This window comes from Hylaeus anthracinus, unplaced genomic scaffold (assembly GCF_026225885.1).
Source record: "Hylaeus anthracinus isolate JK02 unplaced genomic scaffold, UHH_iyHylAnth1.0_haploid 5, whole genome shotgun sequence".
Taxonomy (NCBI): Eukaryota; Metazoa; Arthropoda; class Insecta; order Hymenoptera; family Colletidae; genus Hylaeus; species Hylaeus anthracinus.
Window position 1 is genome coordinate 11,426,522 of NW_026535322.1, and position 23,303 is coordinate 11,449,824.

Genomic DNA, 23,303 nt, shown 5'->3' on the forward strand with positions numbered 1-23,303 from the left:
TTTATTTTTTGCTTTCAGATGATTCGTTTCCAAGAAATGATGACACCCGCCAGCAAATTGGACGAGTTTGAGCAGCCATTTAAAAAAAAGAAAAAGATTTTTTTTTTCAAATAGTTTAATATATATACTTTCAGCTGTAAAAAGTTTGATTTTGAAATATTTTTGTTACCATAAACAAAATTTATTTAAAATGACACGTTTTATTGGTGTAATCTGCCCTTAAAGTAGATCTTCATACACAGCAATTTATTATTTGTATCACCTGTAGCATGGAATTATTATTAGGTTGTCCCGAAAGTTTCCTTGCACTCAATTATTTTATGTGGTCGTGTTTATATAAATAGACGATCTAATTTTGTAGATATTCATGTTGTAACAGTTATGGAGCAAAATGAATCGTGCACAATTCAATAATGTAACATAAAACATAAACTATTGTGCATGTATTACTTATTAATAAAGCGAAAGAAACTTTTGGGACAACCTAATAATTACATACTAAATAATATGAGCAAGTTGGCTGTGATTTTTGGTGGTAGCATGTGCATCGTCAAGTAGAACGACTGCATCTTCGCACGCATTCTTTTCACCTAATGAAACACAAACATAAACTTTCTATTTCAATGGTTTTATATTAAAACTTTATACTCAACAAATACACTAAATACATTCATCTGTTTAAGCTTAAAGTAATACAGTATTGCAAGAAATACGAGTATCGCAGGGCTCTACGTTAGATCCCGTGCGACACAATTGCCATAAGCGAAAATGAGAACAAAAGAAATGACGATACAAAGAAGTTCTCACGTGGCACGTATATCTGAAATTAAAACAATAGAAAAGTAACCACAGATGTTGTTCGTTACCTGTACGTTAAAAGCTATGATTAATACTACATCACCTAAAGTACTTCGAAATGGTAACTCTAATCAACAACCTCACGCTGCTCAACGGAGCCTAACGAATATATTATACAAATAGCAAAAAAAAAAAAAAAAAAATAAAAATAAAAATTAAAAAAAAAGAAATAAACACGTACATTAACTTCTTACGTCGGTAAAACAATGCTGTTTGAAAACATAATTAACAGTAATAGTATTCTCATTAATATCTGCGCGCGCGCCAACTCGTATAGTTTCAACCGAAAGACCGTTTCCGCTATTTATTGTCGATTCCTATAAAATCATCACAGTTTAACATGTTCCTCTTTACGACGATCGAACCCAACTTGATCTCGCAATTACCTAAACTCAATTTTACAAAAATTTCAAATTGTCATGACGCGCAATCCTCGGTCTCGCTGTCTCCGCGTCTGTATTTACAATACTCGTCGAACTCTTAACATTCTCTTATAAAAAGACTTATTCTATTAGCAAACAATGTTAGTAGATGCCGTGCGATTCGAGTTGTTCGCAAAGACGATCCCCCTTTCGGTCGTTCTCAGAGATCAAAGCACGATCGTGCCTTAAATATCGAATCCCGTCAGTTCCACCGATCAAACACCGTCACTTGTTACCCTATTCGAGTAGATTCAATCGAGGTCTACGTGGACACATCGAAATTCACGCGACAGCCTAGATCGAATCTCAGAGTGGTGGTATCCAGCAGGAACAGCTGAATACTTCTTCGACCACGAGTAAACGAGTATGCTCTTTCGTCGAAGAACAAGTACGACCAACGTCTGTGTTACCGCTTGGTATAGTCAACGGTCTCGTTTACCAGACGGCGCACTTCTTCTCTGGATTCATCTTCGAGCCTACAGGGCAATTGAAATCATTGGAGAACTCCTCCATGTTGGAGAGCGGTCCCAGAACGCGGAACTTGCCGGGACTGTGAAAGCCAGTGGTGATGCGGAGCTTCATCGCCTCTGGCCTGTACTTGCTGCACCAGGTGTTCGCGGCGCTTATCCAGAACAATTGTTCAGGTGTATATTTGAGTCCTGGCAGTCTCGACTCTGGACCATTTCGCCTGACCCATTCTTTGTACGCTAGGTAGGCTTCCTTTATTCCACCGTTGTCGGCGATGTTCTCGCCTTGGGTATTTATACCGTTCAGCTGTAACAGGTAACGAAGAGTTAATAGATTTAATAGTTAACAGATTTACTAGCTTATAAATTACTAGTTGGGACCCGTGTGATTTCACTCGTGTGGAATAATGTACGAGTTCAAACGAAAAATAAATATAAGGCACGGGGATTCGAACCCATGATCCTCTGATCCACAGTCGACCGCTTTATAGTCCAAGAGCCAGAGCCAAAAAAAGTCTCCGAATTTACTAAGCCTAGTTTTTTTGTAGTTTATTACAGTGGTTGTGTACACAAACATACTGCGGTCAGTCAAGCGAAACTGAAAACAAGTGTCTCGGGTATGTTGCACGATGGGACGAAACGGCTTTCGAAAACGGCTTTCACGGCGATCAAAAATCGATTTTCGTGAATTCGAAAAATGGAAAAACTGTTTACGTACATCGATAGAAGATAAATTGCTGTTTAATGTAGTGCAATCCGTATTTTGATATTTGCTTCCGTTTTGCTGTGGTGCGCATTTAAAGGCAGTTGAAATTCGTTTAAGCAAAACGCTTATGATATTACTCTTAACTTCAATATACGATTCTAAAAAATTTTGCTCAGAAAGACGATATTCAAATGAATTATAATGTTTACTAGATTTGTATAGATAGTATTCGATGCATAAAGTAAGACAAAATGTTAACCACTTTTTAAATAATAGGGTCTGCTTGGAGAGAAGTACATTTAAGTAAAATTGTAACTTTACGCATGGTTATCAAAAATTGTCCGCACTTATCCGAGGTTTAATTGCTATCACAGGAAAGGGTGAATCATCCACTATCAGATTCTGCAAAGATCAGGTGCCCCTTCGTGCCTCTTTTCGAAAAATTGGCGATTGTACTAAATAGGACTCGAACAGAAAACAGTATGTACGTTTGTACGCTTACGTCTATGATTATTACGTACATCTTGTCATTTTTAAATTACTAAATACATTTCTCTCATAGTTAATAACAGGTTTGAGTCGAATTTTGGTTAAATAACAATAAGTATGTCAAACAAGTGAAAGATATTGAACGCGTTATACGTGAGTATTTAAACACCCTGTAGCTCAAATTGATTTATACTAATACAATTTAAGTATCATAGTATAGAGAATAACTTCCTACAATTTCATTAAAATATTTTCAAGAGAACCAAAGTTACGGATTTTTGATCGCCGAGAGCCGTTTTGTCTCACTGTGCGCTGTCGAAACTGTCATACCTGGGAAGGTAATTAAGGGGTCTGGCCACCCTGAGAGCTCGCCAAATGGCTACCATTCTTAAAAAATTCATGAATGCGAAAGTATAGAAAAAAATATTTTTATGTTTTCACACATACTAAAGAACGGTTTAACGAACACGTGAAAATTTTTTTGAGATAACAAAAAAAAAATGGCGGCGGTTCGAAAATTTTCGTGAAGATCTTCGGCACGAAACGCGCGTGGGCTGTCCCATCATTATATTCTTTAGGTTGCATGTGAAAAAAAAAAATATTGCATTGTTTCTGGAGTTTCTCGCAAGAGAGTAGCAATTGAATTTTTTTTTTATCATTAAGAAAATTATGGCGAGCCGAAGAAATTTTTTTTTCATTTTTCATCGAAATTTCACGAGAAAAATTGTCAATAAAAAAAAAAAAATAAAAAAAAAAAAAACTAATCAAGTAATCGCAAAAATCCTTTGGCACTCTTCAGATAATGTATCTAAAAGTATTGTGTACAAATTTCAGAGCAATCGGACCGATAGTTTACGAGATTTACGTTGTACCATTTCGAAAAATGTAGTTTCCAGATAATCCCAAAAGAAAGTAGACATGCGGTTCGATTTCTTTGAAATTTCTGCACACTACTTTTAGATACATTATCTGAAGAATAACAATGGATTTTTGCGATTACTTAATTCATTTTTTAATTAATGTATTTTTAAGAATAGTACCCATCTGGCGAGCGCTCAGGGTGGCCAGACGCCTTAAATGAATTTACTAAGGCTGAAAATTGTTATACAAATAGTATATTGCATATAAATGAAAGTCATGACAGTCAGTCAGCTAAATGTGAGTACGGAGCTGGTCAGTCGGCCACAATGTATGTACAAAGAAATCTGTACTGTGCAATTCGTTCACTACACTTCAAAACTTTTGTGGTGGTATTAAATGTTACATTAGACATAAACAATATAGTCAGTCATCGATTTTGTGGGACAACGCCTGTCAGTCAGCAAAAATAGAAATCAAAATTTCGCGCGCGCTCGGATTTGGAATCTGAAAAATTAATAAAACTGTTGTAATTATATACCAAAGAAAATAATAATTTTTTTTCATAAAAGCGTTCAAGCCAAATGAATAACAAAACATGTTCCTTACGTTCAAGCCAACATCTTCGACGGTGTAATTCCCGTACTGATGAATAATACATTCTGCCCTTTCCAGATAGTTCTCCTTGGTTTGGGGCGCCCACCAGTCGACGAGGTTTCCGTTTTGATCGAATTGTCGGCCCTGGTCGTCGAAGCCATGCGTTATTTCGTGGCCAATGACGAAACCAATAGCACCGTAGTTCATGTACCTTGGTCGATCGTTGCTGAAGAAGGCTCCTTGTAGAATGCCTGCTGGGAATTCTGTGGAAAAATGAAATAAAATGAAATACAGAGTGTCCCAGAATTAGTGAAGTCGATTATACGAGGGGCGTTCAGAAAGTAAGTTTAACGGTCTAATTACGCTGTGAAAGAGTGGTCAAAACACAAAAGCAAGGTCATTTTTTAAATTTTCAGACAATTTTTTATTTTTCTACGTGATCGCCATATCTTTCAATACATTTCGTGTAACGAGTAACGAGGTTTTGAATTCCCAAGGCGTAATGACTTTCGTGCACTTTGCGTTCGCTGGTCGTCCTTCGCGCTCTTCATCGTGCAACTCTTCGCGGCCATTTAAGAACGCCGTTCGCCAACGCGTAACCATCCGCAGGCTCACGCATTTATCGCCGAAAAACAGAACATAATTCTCGATAAATTTCTGTGAAGTTTTTAGCGGTAAAGAAACGTATTATACTACGCGGTTCACACTTGGACGCAAATTTTAACGGAATCGCCATTATTAAATGTTACAAAACACGCGACAATCGACCGACCAGAGTCTACGACACACGAAACTGAACAAAATAAATGAGAGAACATGTTCCTAAAATTTTCTAGTTCTATCTTCTCACCAAGACCAGCGTTAAACATCGTTAAACTTACTTTCTGAACGAGCCTCGTACTTGAAAAAGTATTTTCCCTCGAATAGGCCACCCTCGGCTTGTGTCGATAAAATACTCACGAATACTGTTTTCAATGGAGGAGTAAAACGCGTTGACGATCGCCGGTCTTCCGTGGGTGATCCAATCGCTCTTGTTCACGGGTTTGCGCAATTTGCTGAAGGAATATTCCACTCCGAAGAGAGTCAGGTTCAGGATACCTTCTAGGTAATTGTCGGTCGTTAGTTCTAGGTTTTTGTAGAAATCTTCCAGTTTATTGTCGTCCAGCAATTCGTCTGGGTAAGCGATGTGGCTGGCCATGGAAGCAGCTTTGCTCAGGGCGCTCTTCCTCGTGTCTTCGTCCATCCAGTCGACCTGAAGAATGGGAAATTATGTTGTTAGGAGTGTGTACACAGGGTGTCCTAGAATTAGTGTAAGAACCGGAAATGGACAGCTAAACACTTCTGTATGGCCTATTTGAAGTTCATCTCTATCTCGCTATTATTGTTATCAGTAGACTGCGGATCTTTATGCATTTACAGGAAATTTGAATGTGCAAGAAACTACAAAATGCAAACAATATACAAGAGTACAGAAAAGATTGATAATATAGTTTATGTTATAACGTTTGGAAAATAAAATAAATTCCTATTTAGGTTCAATTTTTGTAGGCACGATCGCGAAGATTTTATTTTGTATAAAGATCCGCAGTCTAATGATAACGGACTTTGTTAGACAATGATAGATGGAAAGAAATTTTGATATTGCTAGATAAATTTTTCTCTAGATATTTCTATATGCATCAACATATTTATGCATTAACATCGCCCTTCGATGTGTGGAAGTGCTCCCTTACGAAGGGGGTTGAAAATTTGAGAGCTGTTCCACCCCCCCCCCCCCAAGGGGTGCCTATGGGATGCACGGTATGTGTGATGGCATTTTCTGGATCAGGGGAGTCCAGAGAATGCAGTGAGTCCAAAATCGAGACCGTGGTCCAAAAATTGTGGATTTTAGAGGGGGTGGGGGTTTTTGGGGGGTGGGTTTGTCCGAGAGGGATTTCAAGGGGTGCATCTTGTAGAGGGCATCAAAGAGAGTCGCCCTAAAGGTTTTTTTAATTTTTTTAATCCTTTCCATTACTCCTGGCACCTTCAGAAGTGACGTTTCTCGCCCCCCCCCCCCCCCCCCCCTTTAAAGGGGTGAAGTAACCCCTTCTCATCAACCCTCGCCAATGGAACTTTGCACACACCCAGAGGACACTTCAAAACTATTCCTGACGAAGTTTCACGAAAATCGGTTGAAAACTCCCATAGTTATGACGTTTTGAAGAAGTGTCTCTATTTTTTTTTAGGGCGAGTGTAGTTATAAGTTGAATTTATCTATTTTCTCTGTCCGACCTCAAACACCATGAAAATTCCTACCGTTTTCAATATCTTCGTAAATTCCTCTCTGATATCAGCCACCATCTCCACAGCGTTCTTCTTGGCGTCCTCCTTGAAGTACTTCCTGACGTAAAGGGCACCGACGCTGATGGAGAGGCTACCGGACACCGTGTCGATGCATTCCTTCCACCTGGGCTCCCTTTCCGTTTTCCCGCTCAGAGCAGTGGAATACTGTAGCTGTCTTTTTCGAATGCCCTCGGTTAGGTAGCTCACAGACGAAGCAGCCGCACGCCACATCACGTAGTTAGCCTGCACCCTTTTAGGGGTGGTGGCCAACAGCTTCTCCAAGCTCGAAATGTAACTGGGAACGCTGATGATCACGACCTCGTCGTCGTCGACCTGGACGCTCGGCGCCAGAATGGTGTTGAAGTATTCCTTCCAAGGTATGCTGGGATACGTCTTGGACAATTCCCGCACCGTCATGGGGTTGTAGAGAAGAGTGGCGTTGCGACGCTTCTCGTTAGGCAAGGAAATCTGAGAAATTCGTGCGAATATTGAATGCGTTCTATTATTATTGGCATTTTTTTAATATTATTATAGGGGTACGCGGCAGCTGTTGTAAGCAAAGTTCAAGAATTCTTTTTCTCAATTTGAATAATATTTTAATGAAAAACTGAGGAGGATTTTTCAGTAGTAGCGTTGAAAGTAATATACAGGGTGTCCCAGCCTAAGTGATACAGAGCTCTAACTCCGAAACTATCGGCCGAATGGATAATTTCAAATATGGAAATTGCATGGTAAAATGGGGCTCATGTTTCAGCGAGAAGGAATTTTTGTTAAGTTTGTTATTTAACGAGATATGATGGTCAAGTTTCGTTTTTCAAATGGAACTACATATTTTTTTTTATACCATGCGATAGTACTTTTCAAGACGAATTCATTAAGCTTTAATGTATTTACCCGATTTTTATTAGTTTTGAAGATAGGACGCTTCAAAGTTTGCTAATTTTCAAAGAAAAATCACGGGCGGTTCTTGAAATCGATACGGAGGGTCTCGCTCGGAATTCTAGGCCCAGAATATTGGGATTCTTCCTATTTTTCTCCGTAGCGATTTCAAGAACCGCATGGTGCTTACTGAATCAATGGGTCCGCCCGTGATTTTTCTTTAAAAATTATCAAACTTTGAAGCATTCTGACCTGAAAACTAATAAAAATCAGGTAAATACATTAAAGCTTAATGAATTCGTTTTGAAAAGTACTATCGCATGGTATAAAAAAAAATATGTAGTCCATTTGAAAAACGAAACTTGATCATCATATTTCGTTAAATAACAAAGTTAACAAAAATTCCTTCTCGCTGAAACACGAGGCCCATTTTACCATGCAATTTCCATATTTGAAATTTTCCATTCGGCCTATAATTTTGGAGTTAGAGCTCTGTATCACTTAGGCTGGGACACCCTGTATAAATTCCTGTGTCGAGATATATTTCAAAACGACCGAAGTTCACAAGAAGTTACGAGAACGTCTTTCTTTTTTGATTCATCGCGATAACTTGAGGACTTTTCGAAATATTGATTTTTAACAAAATAGCGATGGTTTTATCGAAAACCCCATTTTTTCGAGTTTCAAAGTTATTGTTTTTCGATAATAAAATAGCAACTTTCCATCGAAAAAGAATTCCTTCGTTCATTTTTTCTTTTATTAACACCAAAATTTATACATTAAGTTCAATACTGGTACTGAAAAATTCCTCTTCGTTTTTCATTAAAATATGTATTTAAATTGTGAACAAGATACTTTACTTTAGCCTGTAACAACTGTGTGCACTCTCTTAAGAATCCCAATCGTAAGAGGCTTAGAACATCAAAAAATGAAAACAAAATCACTTTCTTTTTTGTTTTAATTAAAAGTTCTGTGCAGTCAGAATCTAATTTGGACCACTGGAAGTGGTAAATAGAATTCTGAATGCACAGAACTGTCCAGCACCGCTTCAATTGTAATTTAAAAAAAAAAAAGGTGATTTTTGTTTTTCATTTTTTGATGTTTCAAGCCCCTTAACTTGAAAGTTTTCAACACTAAAACTGCAATACCAAGACCCATGTTCAAACTTCTTAAAATCACTCAACTGTTAATAATAATTTTACTGAAAGTTCGTAAGACCAACTATTACAGTAGATAATTAATGTTGTTAACGAATTATTTTATAAATCAAAAACTGAAGTTTATTACAGAAAATGTTGATCTATTAGACGGTTCAGACGTGATTCTTACATTGGCAAGTTCCATTTCGAATACCAGGGACTCTTTTAATTCCATTTTCGCTTTAGCTTTGTCAGCTCCGAGAATCGCCGCGATATCGACCATGTAGTTGTAATACGCTTGCACGATCTTGTCGTCGAAGCCCTTCGACAAATATTCGCGCGAGAGGCCAAGAGATGCTTGGTCGAGCTGCAAAATTCATGTAATTCCAATTATTATTAATTGTTAGGGGTGTGCGGGATTCCCGAAAATATCCGGGATCCTCGAGTTTATGCGGGATCCCGAGTTGATTCGGGATTCCCGACAATGTACGGGGTATAGAATAATATCTGGGATTTCTGAAAGTGTTGTTATTCTTGAAAATTTCAGCAATCCGAATGTACGGGATTTCGAAATTCCCGGGAATCCCGAACATTTACGGTATCTCGAAATTCTCGGGAATCTCGAATGGTTTCGGGATTTTGAAATTCTCGGGATTCCATCCCGATCCCGGGAGGAATTCCCGTCCCGACCGGGATCCCGCACACCTCTATTAATTGTACGTTGGTATTTCTTTACGAATTTATCACCGAAACGCAAGTTTTACAGTAGAAACGATGTTAGTAGTCAGAGATCCAGTGACGATTTAACTTAACGTCATTTTCAAATGAAAATAACCTTTTAAGATTGAAAATCTTTTTATTTTCGAACAACCGAAATTCATGTCACGTTATATGGTGAAAAATGACGCGAGGAAAAATTTGTGCGTATAAGATCTTACTGTAGTAACAAAAAAAAAAATGTTCCGTTACAATTGGGTCTCAGTACGTCACGAAGCAATGAATGAGTTTTTCTGGGAAAAAGAATGTCCTGTCGCGGAAAATCATTCAGTATGGTACAGCAGGTGGCGGTTCGCGACCAGTTAGTTTAGTTAGTTAGATTTTCAATCTCTCTAACTCTTGCGTGTACGCGAAGTCTGTAAATTTTTTTTTTAAAGAAAGCATTGGGCTGTCTGGAAAGTCCATGCCGATTTTTAGTAAGCGGTACAGGTCTGAATATATCGGAATGATACAGAATGATATTAACAGATGAAAAGGTTGTGGAACAAAATGGTACATATATAATTCAATAAATATACATCAAAATTCAAATATGCCTTTGAATTTTTCTTAAAAATAGGCATGAACTTTCCGTACAACCCAATGTATTATCTGACGATCGTGAAAATTCTCATTGTTTTGTTTGTCAGATCACATACGTCGATTATCCGTTGCGTGCTGTTCTTCAAATCAACGCCGATGCTGAAGTCGATGTAGTAATCGACCGAGTAACCCATCTTGCGGAACTTGTATACCGATTCCTTCCAATTGAAGTCGTTCTCGTTCCAGTTGTCGCCGTCCAGTACCGGCCAACCGCCTAGTTTACTCAAAATTTTCAGTAGAGGATCCAAACCTTGCTGCTCGATGACCGCTGAAATCAGTATGAATTCGTTAGAAGACGTTGCAACTATATAAACACTTCTTCCGTTAGTTTTCTACGCTGCACGAATATTTTTACTATTGTTGTATCAAATGTTGTGCAATTAAAAAAATATTAAAAGTAAATATTTCTGACACCTGAGGTGTGCAAGGCTCAACTCGCACAATTTTTAGAGTTTCTGATACATTCTTGATATTATATTGTAAACAAAGGCTGCTATTTTACAGCTACTATGAGAAATATTTCCTTCGTCAGTTGTTTAGGTTGCATGAATATTTCTACAATTCTTGAACTAAACGTTATACAATTTAAAAAAAAAAAAAAAAAAAAAAAATATTCCTGAAACTTGAAAGATGTACAAGGTTCAACTCGCACAATGATCACGTTTCTAATACATTCTTGACATCATATTGTAGACAAATAATGCTCCTTGAGTACTCACTTTTGTTCATGCAAGCCTTGTACAAATTCTTCGCGAGCCTGAAGTGTTTAGGCTCGTTGGGCTCGCTCTTCTCCTCGATGCTGGTCCTGAGTTGATTCTGCAGCTTGTCGCTGATCTCCGTGAACGTGTTCACGCTGGTTTTGTCGTCCGGGATGTGGGTGGTCTTCAGGAAGCCGCCGCAAGCGAAATCGTAGAAATCGTCGCATGGCTCCACGTGGTTGTCCATGTTCTTCAGTATCCCGGATGCTGAAGTATCGCCATTTCGCGGGATAAATGTCGGTTATCGATGTTAGATCACATCTGAGAATCTGAGACGATAATTTTTGTTTCTACTAACCCGTGTGAACGCACTCCTCCGTGTAGCAGACGTCTTCTTCGCAGTTTGGCCCTCTGTCTACAATTTGAATGCCTTTTGTGTTCTGATATCCGTTAAGAGCGTCAGCCGTCGACGGCAAGCCCTCGGTGTTAACAGGATCTACTCTCGCGATCAGGCGCGGGTGCAGGTGCGTATTCAAAACAGAAAGCAACACACGATGCTGTTAATGATTGTTAGTAGTTGCTTGCGTTCGAGATGCGGTGGTAAGCGAAACATCCACGAGGTGAAACCGTGAAACGATCGACTCGGGTACCGTTGGCACGCGAGAAGAATGAACTTGGGTTGGTTCACGCGAAACCTATTGAAATTCTAAGCGGAAATGGAATGAAAGGATTTTAAATAGATTTACTCCATCGCGCATATTATTGATCATTGATATTAATAGATTCGCAACTTTTATTAAATACTTATTTCTATTAAGAAAGTGTCCACATACTTCTGAGCTGCGGTGTAAATGAAATGATATGAAATAGAATAAGATTCAAATGAAATGGAAAGGAATAGTAACAAAAATAAATAAAATAAAACAAAATAAAATAAAATTCAAATGAATTTAAATGAAATGAAAAGTAACAGGATAAAACAAAACGAAATAAAATAAAATTCAATTGAATTTAAATGAAATGAAAAGTAATAGAATAAAATAAAACAAAATAAAATAAAATTCAAATGAATTTAACTGAAATCAAATGAATTCACATGAATCGAAACCGAATAAAATAAATTCAAATGAAATATAAATGGAATAAAATGAAACGAAACAACGGTTCGTTCCTTCCTCTTTGAATAAAAAATACAAATTGTAATCGCAAAATGACACGTTTCACAGCAAACAAACATAAAAAAGCATGATCGTTCCATTGCACGAATTACATTTACCGCTACATCTCTCGTATTAGTCATCATCGAGCCGCTTATTCCAGCGTAAGAGGGCTGCAGCAGGTGGTCTGCCTGATTTACGATTCGCGGTCGTGAAAGATGAGCCACTCCGCGCCGAAGCGATCTATTATAGACCCTCCTCGTCGATCGAGCTCCCGCGCTCGTTCGTAAAGAAAACAGGAGAGAAGAAGAAACATTTCGTTTGGCGTGTCGCAACAGTTACGCCAGGTCTTAATTTTTTTCGATTATTTATTTAATAATTGTAGATCGCGACGTCCCGCACTTTACGCAGTTAAATTAGGGACTGATGGTACCTCGCTTGGAGTCTCTATTTAAAGGGCTGAAAGGTACCTTTTGGTACGTTAGGGTTGCGCATTCCGCGAAAGAAATGAAAAAGAGAAGGTTTTCTAAATGGAAAGCAAGTGTTTTCTTTTGAAAGGGATTAGTATCCTGCTGCGAAATCTCGGATGCCGTTTTAAGGAACAAAAAATTTATGCGTCCTGTTCGGAAAGGACGTGATAAGAATCAAGGGATTGATAAGAAAAGTACGAATTTATGTATCCGGTAAGCGTTGTTGGTCGTGGATTCCAGGTAATGCGCAACATTCGCAAAGAAAACAGAAGAGAAGAAGTAGCATTTCGTTTGTTCGCCACCGACCGACTATTAGCTCCGGAGACGTGATTATTTTCTTAGAATCTCTAAAAATACTTCTATGATTCAGGCCTTGTATAAATCTTTATGGCGGCCGGGATCGATACTCGATAAAAATATGCAAACGAAGAATATAGTCGAACGAGCTGTCTAATCATTTATTAGTATTTGAGACGTTTCGATCGTCGATTGGTTTTGGACCTTCAGCTTTTTTATGGAAATGAAGATAATAGTGACCGGGCTGTTATAGAAAATTATAAATTCAGAATCGAGTCAGCTATTTAGAAAATGGGAAAGAAACGTATAGAAGTGTAAAATGAATTCAAATGAAACAAAATTAAACAAAATGAAACAAATTCAAATGAATTACAATTACACAAAATGAAACGAGATAAAGCAAAACGAAACAGAATGATTCAAAATGAAATAAAATAAAAGTACACAAAATGAAACGAGAGTACTTTACACAAAGTAAAACGAAACAGAATGGTCCAAAATGAAATAAAATAAAAGTACACAAAATGAAACGAGAGTACTTTACACAAAGTAAAACGAAACAGAATGGTCCAAAATGAAATGAAATGAAGGGAAAACGAAGTTCGGCATATTGTCCAACAAACAAGCGATATTTATCGCTGACATACAAAGCGGGACTCGGGTGAGTAATATTAAAAACAATACTGATTTACTCCGATGCGTCAGGCCCGCCTCTCATTATTGACGTCACCGTGCTTGACGTCGAATTACGCGCAACGGATCCAACGCGTTAGTTTCGTTTGCTTCCTGATTATTGTAACAGGAGTAACGGTGGGAAAAAGAAACATACACCGGTGGACGTAGCGTACTATGTTACACGTCATCGAGGAAATAATAGAGAAGCGTGCGTAACAGGGGATACAGGGATTCTTATATAGAATTACTTCGACAACCAAAACTTTATTTGGTTACGAGCGTTCATATATAAGAGTAATACTTAAAAATACATAAAAATTCTCAACGATCAAGTCCTGGCAGTGAAGGTCTCAGCAGACCCTAATTTCCTAAATTTCCCTTATTTCTAAAAATTTGTCTGTCTTCTAGACTTTCAGTAAACTGATAGAGGTGGAAGTTCTGAAGTTGAATGCCTCATCTGATGCACTATCAGTGTACTAACAGAAGTGGTAATTTTACCTCTTTCAACTCTAACGATACATTTATGTCCCAGTGAATGTATCTGGTTGCTGTTGGCCAGATTACAATTGAAACTGACAGGAATACATGTTAAAAAAAGAGAAGAAAAAATGAACATCATTTGGATTGGAATAACACTTTTATACGTAATTTTATACAGTGAAATTTTGAAAGAGAAACGAATAGAATTTAAATAGAAAACGGTACGGTTGAAAGAATTAAAGTTAAATGGCTCATCTGATGCACTGTCAGCGACCATAAATTCGTCCTCTTTTTACTGTTCCCTGTGCCGTTTATGGAACCGTTAAGGTAGTAGCACTGGTCCGCGGCAGGATCGCGAACAGCGCGTAGTCGGTGAAAAAACTCGCGAAAAAGTAAAATACGAGAGACAAGTAAACAGCCAAGAATTACAGGAACAATCATCTCTCGAAGGTATACGTAAGAGCTCCGCGGAGAAGACTTGCGGTTAATTGTCGCGAAACCGGTTATTACGTCCATTTGTTTATTCTTGCGAAACGAGGAGGAATCCCGACGAGGAATCTCGCGGTTGGAAGGGTACGCGTAGCTGAGGATTAAATTATCGTTCGGACGATTGTACATGAAGAATCAATTGTGTCTTCTCTGTTGACATTTTGGAACAAGAAGAATTTTCACAGGTATCTTCCTTCTTCTTGCATGTGTCTCTTAGAAATATATTCGTGGATGTGTATTAATTTGGATAGGTATAATATAATATATATATATTTATATATTTATAATATATATATATTATATATCTATATATATATATATATATATAGGGCATAAATGTATCGTTAGAGTTGAAAGAGGTAAAATTACCACTTCTGTTAGTACACTGATATATATATATAGGAAGTTTTAGGTACTCTTCAAGTATTTCTGTTATAAATATTTCTGTTATAAATATATGAATATTTCATGTAGAAACAAATATATACAAATGTATATAAAATAAATTGCATCAAATTATATATACAATATATATATATTTATATATATAATATATATATTATAAATAATACAATTTATATATTATAAATAATACAATTTATATATAATGGTTAAACTTTACTTCTAGACTTACTTCTACTAAATGGTACAAAAAAAGTCAATAATTTTTGGTGTTCAGAAGTAATATTCAGCTTATATAACAATATCACTAATATGTATAAATTTTTAGGTACCTCTTCAAGTACCTCAATTCCGGCTTTTATGCGTTTCCATGTCAATGTACCCAATATAGCGGTCGTGCCACTATAGTGTTGTAACTGTTTACGTTTACCGAACACCGGCCAATAAATCTCGCTGTTTGTAGGTTGCGTTTAGTCGCGTGTGTCACGTAGGAGTTCGCGTTCTGACCCACAGGACAAGCGTTTCAGGATCTTGGCTCCCCAACAGTAAAAAGACATCGATGACGCGCGTTCGTACATACACGCTTTCGAGTGAAATAGCTCGTGCAGGCAGACACGGATCTTTTTATTGGACTGTGCCGAGTCGTGCAGAGGATCATTGGGTGGTCTTACCGTTCGTCGTCGAGGCGTTGCAGGACGCCGTGTTTGCTGCTAAAACTCCTAGTGCGACAGCTAACGCAATGCACAAAAGGACCCCGGAAACCGCGATCACGGTTAGTCCGCGTTCCAACGCCGACCGCCTCTTCCACCATGTTGGATTTCTGCAAGAATAAATGAGACTGTCAATTCAATTCAATTCATTCTGTGATGAATTCTATGTACAATATTAATATATATACATATGTCGGGTTTCTGCAAGGGGAAACAAACCTGTTAATTCATTTTATTCTGTAATAAAATTCTATAGTCATAGATATATATACATATAATAATATTCATAACGTGATACGACGTAATGCAATGTACAATGATAAATTATAAGGATCGCCTCTTCCATCATGTTGGATTTCTGCAAGGAGATACGAAACCGATAATTCATTTTATTCAGTAATAAAATTGTATGATTAAATGTCTTATAAAAAAAAAGATACTTCATGGGTGAGTGGACTAATATAGAAAATTACAAATTCAGAATCAAGCCATCTAATTAGAAAATGGGAAAGAAACATACAAAATCAAACAAAATGAAATAGAATGAAAGAAAACAAGATTAAATGAGATAGAATCAAACAAAAAGGAAGTTCAGAACTCTTTCCTACCAATAAGCAACACATCAATATTATCCAAAGCGTGGTTTCCAGAATAACAATTTTACTTCAATTCTCTTCAATTCTCTCAATACCGATCCTTCGATAATCAGACCTATCCAAATAATCCTGTCGTAAAACATTCGTTGTATCTCTTTCAAATAACTGCAGTACTTCTTTAAAGTCTTATCGCTATTGTTAAATTTCTCTCGGAGCCGCGTGAATCGTTCGTGGCACATAGTCGATCCCTGGAATAAGTTCGAAATTATGCGCCTAGTTGAACGCGTTAACTATGGATTCTCCTCCGCTCGGAAAATATGCGTGACGAATTTACGAGACGAGTAAATGACACCGAATATGTAATTTTTACGACACGGTTCGTGCGTTTGAATTTTAACGGGTCGTTCTACATCGCGGCCGCGAGATTATGGACAAGGTTTGCTTCGTTCTTCCTGCCTTTAACCTTGGAAGGAGCTGCTGAAGCGGTAAGAAGATCCTCGGAGATCGATCTTGCCTATTGCGCGCTGCGAAACGACAGCGAGGATTAAAGTGCCCATGCTTTAATGGAACTCGGCGACGCTGCGCGTTAACGACGCTGAAGATCCTTGAGTACCGTCGTGAATGAACCGTGAAATAATTTTGAAAAAGTTACGGCAAGAGAGACGTGGCTCGGAAGGTCTCTGTCTTCGATGCTCCATTGTATGGAAATTCGATTTTCCCAATCGAATAATGGTTATGAGGTTTCATGGTCTCGAGCAAGGAAAACAGAGCAATTTGTTTGCTAATTAAGGTAAAGTGGTGGCACTTCAACCTTCTGTTAGATAATGCAACTCAGTGAAGACAATTTTTATAAATCAAGATATGTTTATCACTTAAAGGGGGAAACCATATTAGCTGTCTTAGTATGAAGTGTTTCTTGGAATATTCTTTTTTACCGACAACAATTTTATGCAATATTTTCATTGCTTTGAGGGTATTTTAGGTATGCTTTGAAGTGCATTTCGTAATTTTTTCGATTAGTTTCACATACAAGTTTTTGAGATATAGCGTTTCTCGTTTTGAACAATATCTTTTCACTCCGTGGGAATGACGTGGCGATGTCTCAAACATTTCTGTGCGAAATGAATCGAGAAAGTTACCAAATGTACTTCGATGCGTACCTAAAATATTCACCAAGTTTAGACAAAATTAAACAAATTTTTCTTTGTTAAAAAAAAAAAACACGAAAAACGACGTATCCTCCCCTTCAAGTATTCACAGATTACACGTATCAATATCTAAATATTGATTACAGTTCTCGAAGAATGAAATAGAATTCACGCAATGGAGAGTTAAGCCTCGACTCGAACGAGATGCATTTCTATCGGTCTGCGTAATTTGGTCCAGGTCAATGCCGTGAGAAACATCGATGCTGGCGTAAATCGATTTGAATGGAATGCTAGTATTCCAGTAACATTCCTCCTCTTTTACGTAACTGTAGAGATGAAGTGTCGGACGATGAGAAATTATCTTCTCACGAGTCTCTACGGGAACGATTACACAGTCATTACGTGATTATCGTACAATCTTGTCTCGCAGAAACTAATCGCCGCGGGCAGTGGATCGAAACTGTCGTTTTCTTCTAATTCGCGTTTTCCTCGTTCGATGGTTTCCAATTCGACTTTCACGCAGACTTTTCCAGCCCTTGACAAACTTTATTCTTTATTTATACTTTTATTTTTACTTGTTCTCTTTCGGATGCTAGTTCGATACTTTTCTTTTCAGTTGGGTTTAGTTTTAACCCTTTACAAGTTCATGTGATTCTGAGGTTATATTTTCTATACTTTTCATCCTTTATTTGAGGATGAAGGAATTTTTTTTTTTTAAGACTTCGATGATTCTTGCTCTTTTATTAAAGGGAAACGATTACTTTAGAAGGTAAAGAACAAGGTTTTTTTTTAGTAAAATAGCGACTCGTTCCATAAATAATACAAATCTAGTGAGTAATTTGTTATTTTCACCATTCTATTTGATTCGAGGATGAAGGAATTTTATTTTGCTATGAAACTTTGCCTTTTCATTAAGGAAAAACGATAATTTTTAAGGCCAAAGAACAAGGTTTTTCAGTAAAATAGCGACTCGTTCTATAAATAATACAAATCTAGTGACTAATTTGATATTTTCACCATTCTATTTGATTCGAGTATGAAGGAATTTTATTTTGCTATGAAATCTTGCCTTTTCATTAAGGAAAAACGATTGTTTTTAAAGCCGAAAAATGAGGTTTTTCGGTAAACTCAACCTCCCTCTTTGGTAAAAATAAAAATTTCAAGAAATCCATGGCCCATTCAGAAGATACTAAATAATTTGTTTAGTATGTTAATGTATAGGAAGCAACAACGTTGAATCTCGATAATTTCAGGAAAAGTAGATTGATTTCCTGCAAAAGTAACTCGTGTAATTATTGGTATATCGAATCCAGTAAAAAGGTTCCATACTCGTACAAAATACATATATTTTCGCTATGATCACTCCTGGCCTCTTCCATCTTCCTCGTTCGTTCCCAAGTGACCATCCCCTTTCTACTTGTCCACGCAATGCATCGAACGAGGTCCTGATCCAATCATTGACATTCTATCTTCGATATTTGATATCCTCGAACCCATGATTATATAGAATTTCATATCAGTCTTCTAGTACACTGGTACACGGTACAAAAGAAAATGTCTACAACGTCCTGCTCGTGTTTGGACGTTATTCACACGCGAACAATTTTCCTCGGAAAAAGCACAATCGATAGTGTATCGATTCGAGAGCTCCTGTCGAGTCTGTTGTCACCTCGGAAGGTAAACATCCACCATTGTCCATCTTGTCACAATGCTCCCTATGAAATCGACGATCGATTCTTTTGTAATTAATTATTATATCGAAACACCAAGTGCGTTACTGTAATAAAATTCTATGGTCACAGATAAACATATTATATACATATTATGTCTACCGGAAAGTTCTATCGGTTCCGGTTGCAACAAGTAAAAATGATATACAAATTGCAATCGCGCTATCAAGATATTATGAATAATGATAAAAATTATATCATTCATTCAAATTTATTCAAGGTATGACAAATTTATTATTTTGTTTTATCCTAAAAATGGACGGAACTTTCCGGTAGACCTAATATAATTAGACTGCGGATCTTTACGCAAAATAAAATCTTTGTAAACGTACCTACGAAATGTGAACTTAAATACAAATTTATTTTACTCCGCAAGTATTATAATACGAACTTTACTTTCAATATTTTTTATATTGTTGGCTATTGAGTCCATTCTATAGTTTCTTGCAACGTTCAGATTTTCTGTAAATGCATAAAAATCCGCAGTCTATATATAATACACACATATAATATTATTCTTATATACAGGGTGTCCGAAAAATGTTGGAGGTCCTTGAAAGGGGTGATTCGGAGGGTGATTGGAAACAACTTTTTCTCTTTCAACTCTAATGATACACTTACGTCCCAGTGAATGTATCTGGTTGTTGTTGGCCAGATTACAATTGAAATTGACAGTAATACATGTTAAAAAAAAAAAGAAAAAGAAGAAGAAGAAATGAACATCATTTGCGTTAGAATAAATCGTCCATTCTAATCTGGCTATAAACCTTTGATTTAGAGCCAATTTAATGCAGTAATTTGTACACTTTTATACGTAATTTTATACAGTAAAATTTTGAAAGAGAAACGAACAGAATTCAAATAGAAAAACGGTACGGAAACAACTTTTTCCTTAGCGAAAACGTTGTTTCAAATCATCCCCCGAACCATCCCTTTCAAGGACCTCCAATATTTTTCGGACAATCTGTATATCTAATCTTTGATATACATTTGACCTTAACACGAAAATGACCGAATCTAAGTATTCGGACTAAATAAATACATCAGAATGATACGAACTCGAAGGGTTAGTTCGCTCGAAAGCTGCGATTAACGATCGAGTATACGATCGAGTATTCGTTCGATTCACGAAGCGATCAGAAAGTAATCACCGGCCCAGCAGGTCTACCGATCTAAACGCAACTCGTGCGTTTCAAGGATAGTTTTTATGAACGAAGAAAGCGCCGGATAAAATCTCAAGCCGGGAGGAAAGTTGATAAAGGCGGTTTTTACCGCGCCAAGTGCAGGGAGTTCGTGGTTTACCCTTTTACTCTCGACGAATAATTGCCGTGGAGCGGGAATGTGTTGCAACCGGTCGCGATACACTTTTAGAGCGCCGTTACGTGGAACCTGATTGCCTCTCGATAGCGAAATCTAGGCTCGCGTCAGCGTCCGAGCGTGAACGAACGCGGCTAATAGACACTTTTCTGCCTTTTCAAATACGCCACCTTCGTTTTATGAATATTTAATGCGCCTCGGAAGATTAGGATTTAACCGTCTCCCTTGACACACTTGCTCGCGATCCTTTTTTGGGGCCGAATAGGCTCTACGTAATTATCAGTCGTCAGTTTTTGCTCGAAACAAAGAGTTCAGGTCTGATTTAGGTAAGTCGGAATCCAGCATTTTTTAACTATTATTTTTCAATCGTATACTTGTTTGCTTACCTACTGAACTACGTTTATTGTATATAATAACTTGATTGTACTTATAGGGTTCATTTATGAATGAAATGAAGATTGATTATTTTTTAATTATATATTCGTGTTTAGAAATTGTACCTCTGATATAGGCACCCATAGAATTTATTTCATTTATGAAACGAATAAATTTCACTGCACCTTGAGGATGAAGAAAAGCTTGATTATTCTTAAATTATATATTCGTGTTTACAAATTGTACCTCTCATATAGGCACCCATAGAATTTATTTCATTTATGAAACAAATAAATTTCACTGCACCTTGAGGATGAACAAAAGCTTGATTATTTTTTAATTATATATTCCAGTTTACAAATTGTACCTCTCATATAGGCACCCATAGAATTTATTTCATTTATGAAACGAATAAATTTCACTGCACCTTGAGGATGAAGAAAAGCTTGATTATTTTTTAATTATATATTCGTGTTTACAAATTGTACCTCTCATATAGGCATCCATAGAATTTATTTCATTTATGAAATAAATAAATTTCATTCATCTCCTTGTAGCTCGGAGACGAAGAGAAACTCAATCATTAATTGGCAAAGTACGTAAAAGTATCCAAAGAAGGAACACATAATTAAAATATCTTTTTCATTGACCACAGCTATCGATTGTAACAGTGTACATCGATAAACTGTAGTCCAAGGCAAACCAGAATCGACTCGCTTACTCGTTACGTATGAAAACTGGATACTAGCTATATAACATCGCGGAACGAGGAATAGAAAACTGAATAACAATCGTCTACAATGTAGCCATCGCAAATTTGTGAAAATTTCGCAAAAAATTTGTAGAAAACTTGTAGATAATGAAAAGAAAATGGAAATTACTATGTGACTATAGAAAACATATAATTTTATAAAACTAAATCACAACTCACTTAAAACGAAAGGTACATAATTTCTACACCGCATACATTTAACTTTCTCTGATACAATGCAGAGCGTTTCGAAATAAATCAATTGTATCGTGTAAGATTTGCGGTAAAACGACGCGAAATGTGTGACTATAAATAAAACTTTATCTGCGCAACGTTCGCTGCAAGCATTGCAAAATTCCCAAACACCGAATATGTCATAATAGCGTAAACTGCGCGAGCCTTGACCTCTTGGACAGTAACGTTAAATTGTTATTTCTGTGTTGGTCGTTTACAACAAGCAGCCACGGTGACGTAAATCAAAAATTTTTCGAGGCGAGATCCTCGTGGACGCGCAATCTGTGATCTTTATGTCGCATCCGTGTGTGTCTGAACGTTACACGATCGTACTTTTTCGTCTTGGCACAGAGAAAGTTTTTTTTATTGCCTTGGCAGCGTTGCAATTGTCGAAATGAGCTCGAGCGCTGTTGTTTTCATTTTTTAATATTTTTATCTATTTCGATATTTTCATTTTATATACAATTTTATATAAATACTACATTACTTTATATATTTGTGCAGTCTAATGCAACAAGAGACGAGTTTGAGTGTAGCTTTAGTGTTAACTACAATGACTGGACTTTGTATATTTATGAAACTTAAATGAAAATATGTCTTACCTTCTAAATGATGCAACATCTACACAATCATTGCTACTTTATATATCATTACTGTACAATATATAAAATATCTCTACACAAATTTCTATTATTTCCATTTTTTTAAATTCACACATATTCCAATTTTATTAATATCATTCATTCTATCCGTACAATTAATTATTGTCAAATAACGACACTTGGCAACGATTCGCACACATGAAAATCCCAAGGACTCGAAAGTACGCTGAGAAACGTTTCTGTACAATCGAATAAGGAAAAAAGATCGCGAGTAGAGATCGAGCAAACGATCAAGCCTAATCTTTGATCAATGAAAATTGAGACGTTGGTAAACGGTAGCTCGCATGCACGCGAGTGGTATCTTCGAGTGGACATTACGGGGAGTATAAACGATCATCGAGCACGAGGACCGTTGCACGCGTACGATAAAGACAATGTAAATAAATTAGCTTCGTTGATGGGACTTTTCAGACCGAGCACGTCGATGAACGACGCCCGAGAGCGTGCAGCGAAGTTCACGACGCGACTCTCGAGTATGTTGACCTCGTCCAGGGACGACTGGCATCGGGACGCCTCGCGGCGCGCAGTGGTCGCGAGTCAACGACCTGCATGCGCGCGGGAAACCTAAATGCAAACGATCGAGTAGGCCAAGGTAAAACGCTTATCCTGGGAAAACGTCGTTTGAGGGAACTTTCGTCGCTCGGAAGACTAACGCAGACCTAAGCCTAGCCTAAACTATAATTAACGCGTCAACTGCCAGACTGATGCTCTTAAAAATGTCTACAGTGATTGAATTTTGTTTATAGACGTTGAAAACTGTATCATCAAAACTATATTATGGTATTTGTATTTCTAACTTCAGCAAAATTCAAGAATTCAAAGAAGATTATTCTGTTTGACAGTTTACTTTAAGAGTCAATTTTTTTTTGTTCTGCATCAACAAAAGTATATCAAAATATATCAAACATATATTGTGGTATTTGTATTTCTAACTTCAGCAAAATTCAAGAATTCTTTTTTAATTTCTTTTTTTGTTCTTCAGTGAAAAACATTGTCACAGTGGTACCTTCTCCACG

At 37.1% G+C, this 23,303-nt stretch overlaps 1 protein-coding gene across 2 annotated transcripts in view; it reads right to left on the reverse strand.

Moving 5' to 3' along the window:
• Positions 1-607: 607 nt before the first annotated feature.
• LOC128895986 (neprilysin-2) overlaps positions 608-23,303 on the reverse strand; it is a 41,788-nt gene continuing 19,092 nt past the window's right edge. The window contains exons 2-10 of one of the 2 annotated variants that reach the window (XM_054159064.1): positions 15,436-15,584; positions 11,153-11,290; positions 10,816-11,061; positions 10,153-10,364; positions 8,928-9,104; positions 6,693-7,187; positions 5,358-5,649; positions 4,410-4,660; positions 608-2,054 (exon numbers count right to left, since the gene is read on the reverse strand). In XM_054159064.1, the coding sequence (XP_054015039.1) occupies positions 1,716-2,054; positions 4,410-4,660; positions 5,358-5,649; positions 6,693-7,187; positions 8,928-9,104; positions 10,153-10,364; positions 10,816-11,061; positions 11,153-11,290; positions 15,436-15,584 (2,299 nt within the window). In that variant the 3' untranslated portion in view covers positions 608-1,715. The remainder of the gene's footprint in view (positions 2,055-4,409; positions 4,661-5,357; positions 5,650-6,692; positions 7,188-8,927; positions 9,105-10,152; positions 10,365-10,815; positions 11,062-11,152; positions 11,291-15,435; positions 15,585-23,303) is intronic. The other variant, XM_054159065.1, reaches the window with a different exon arrangement.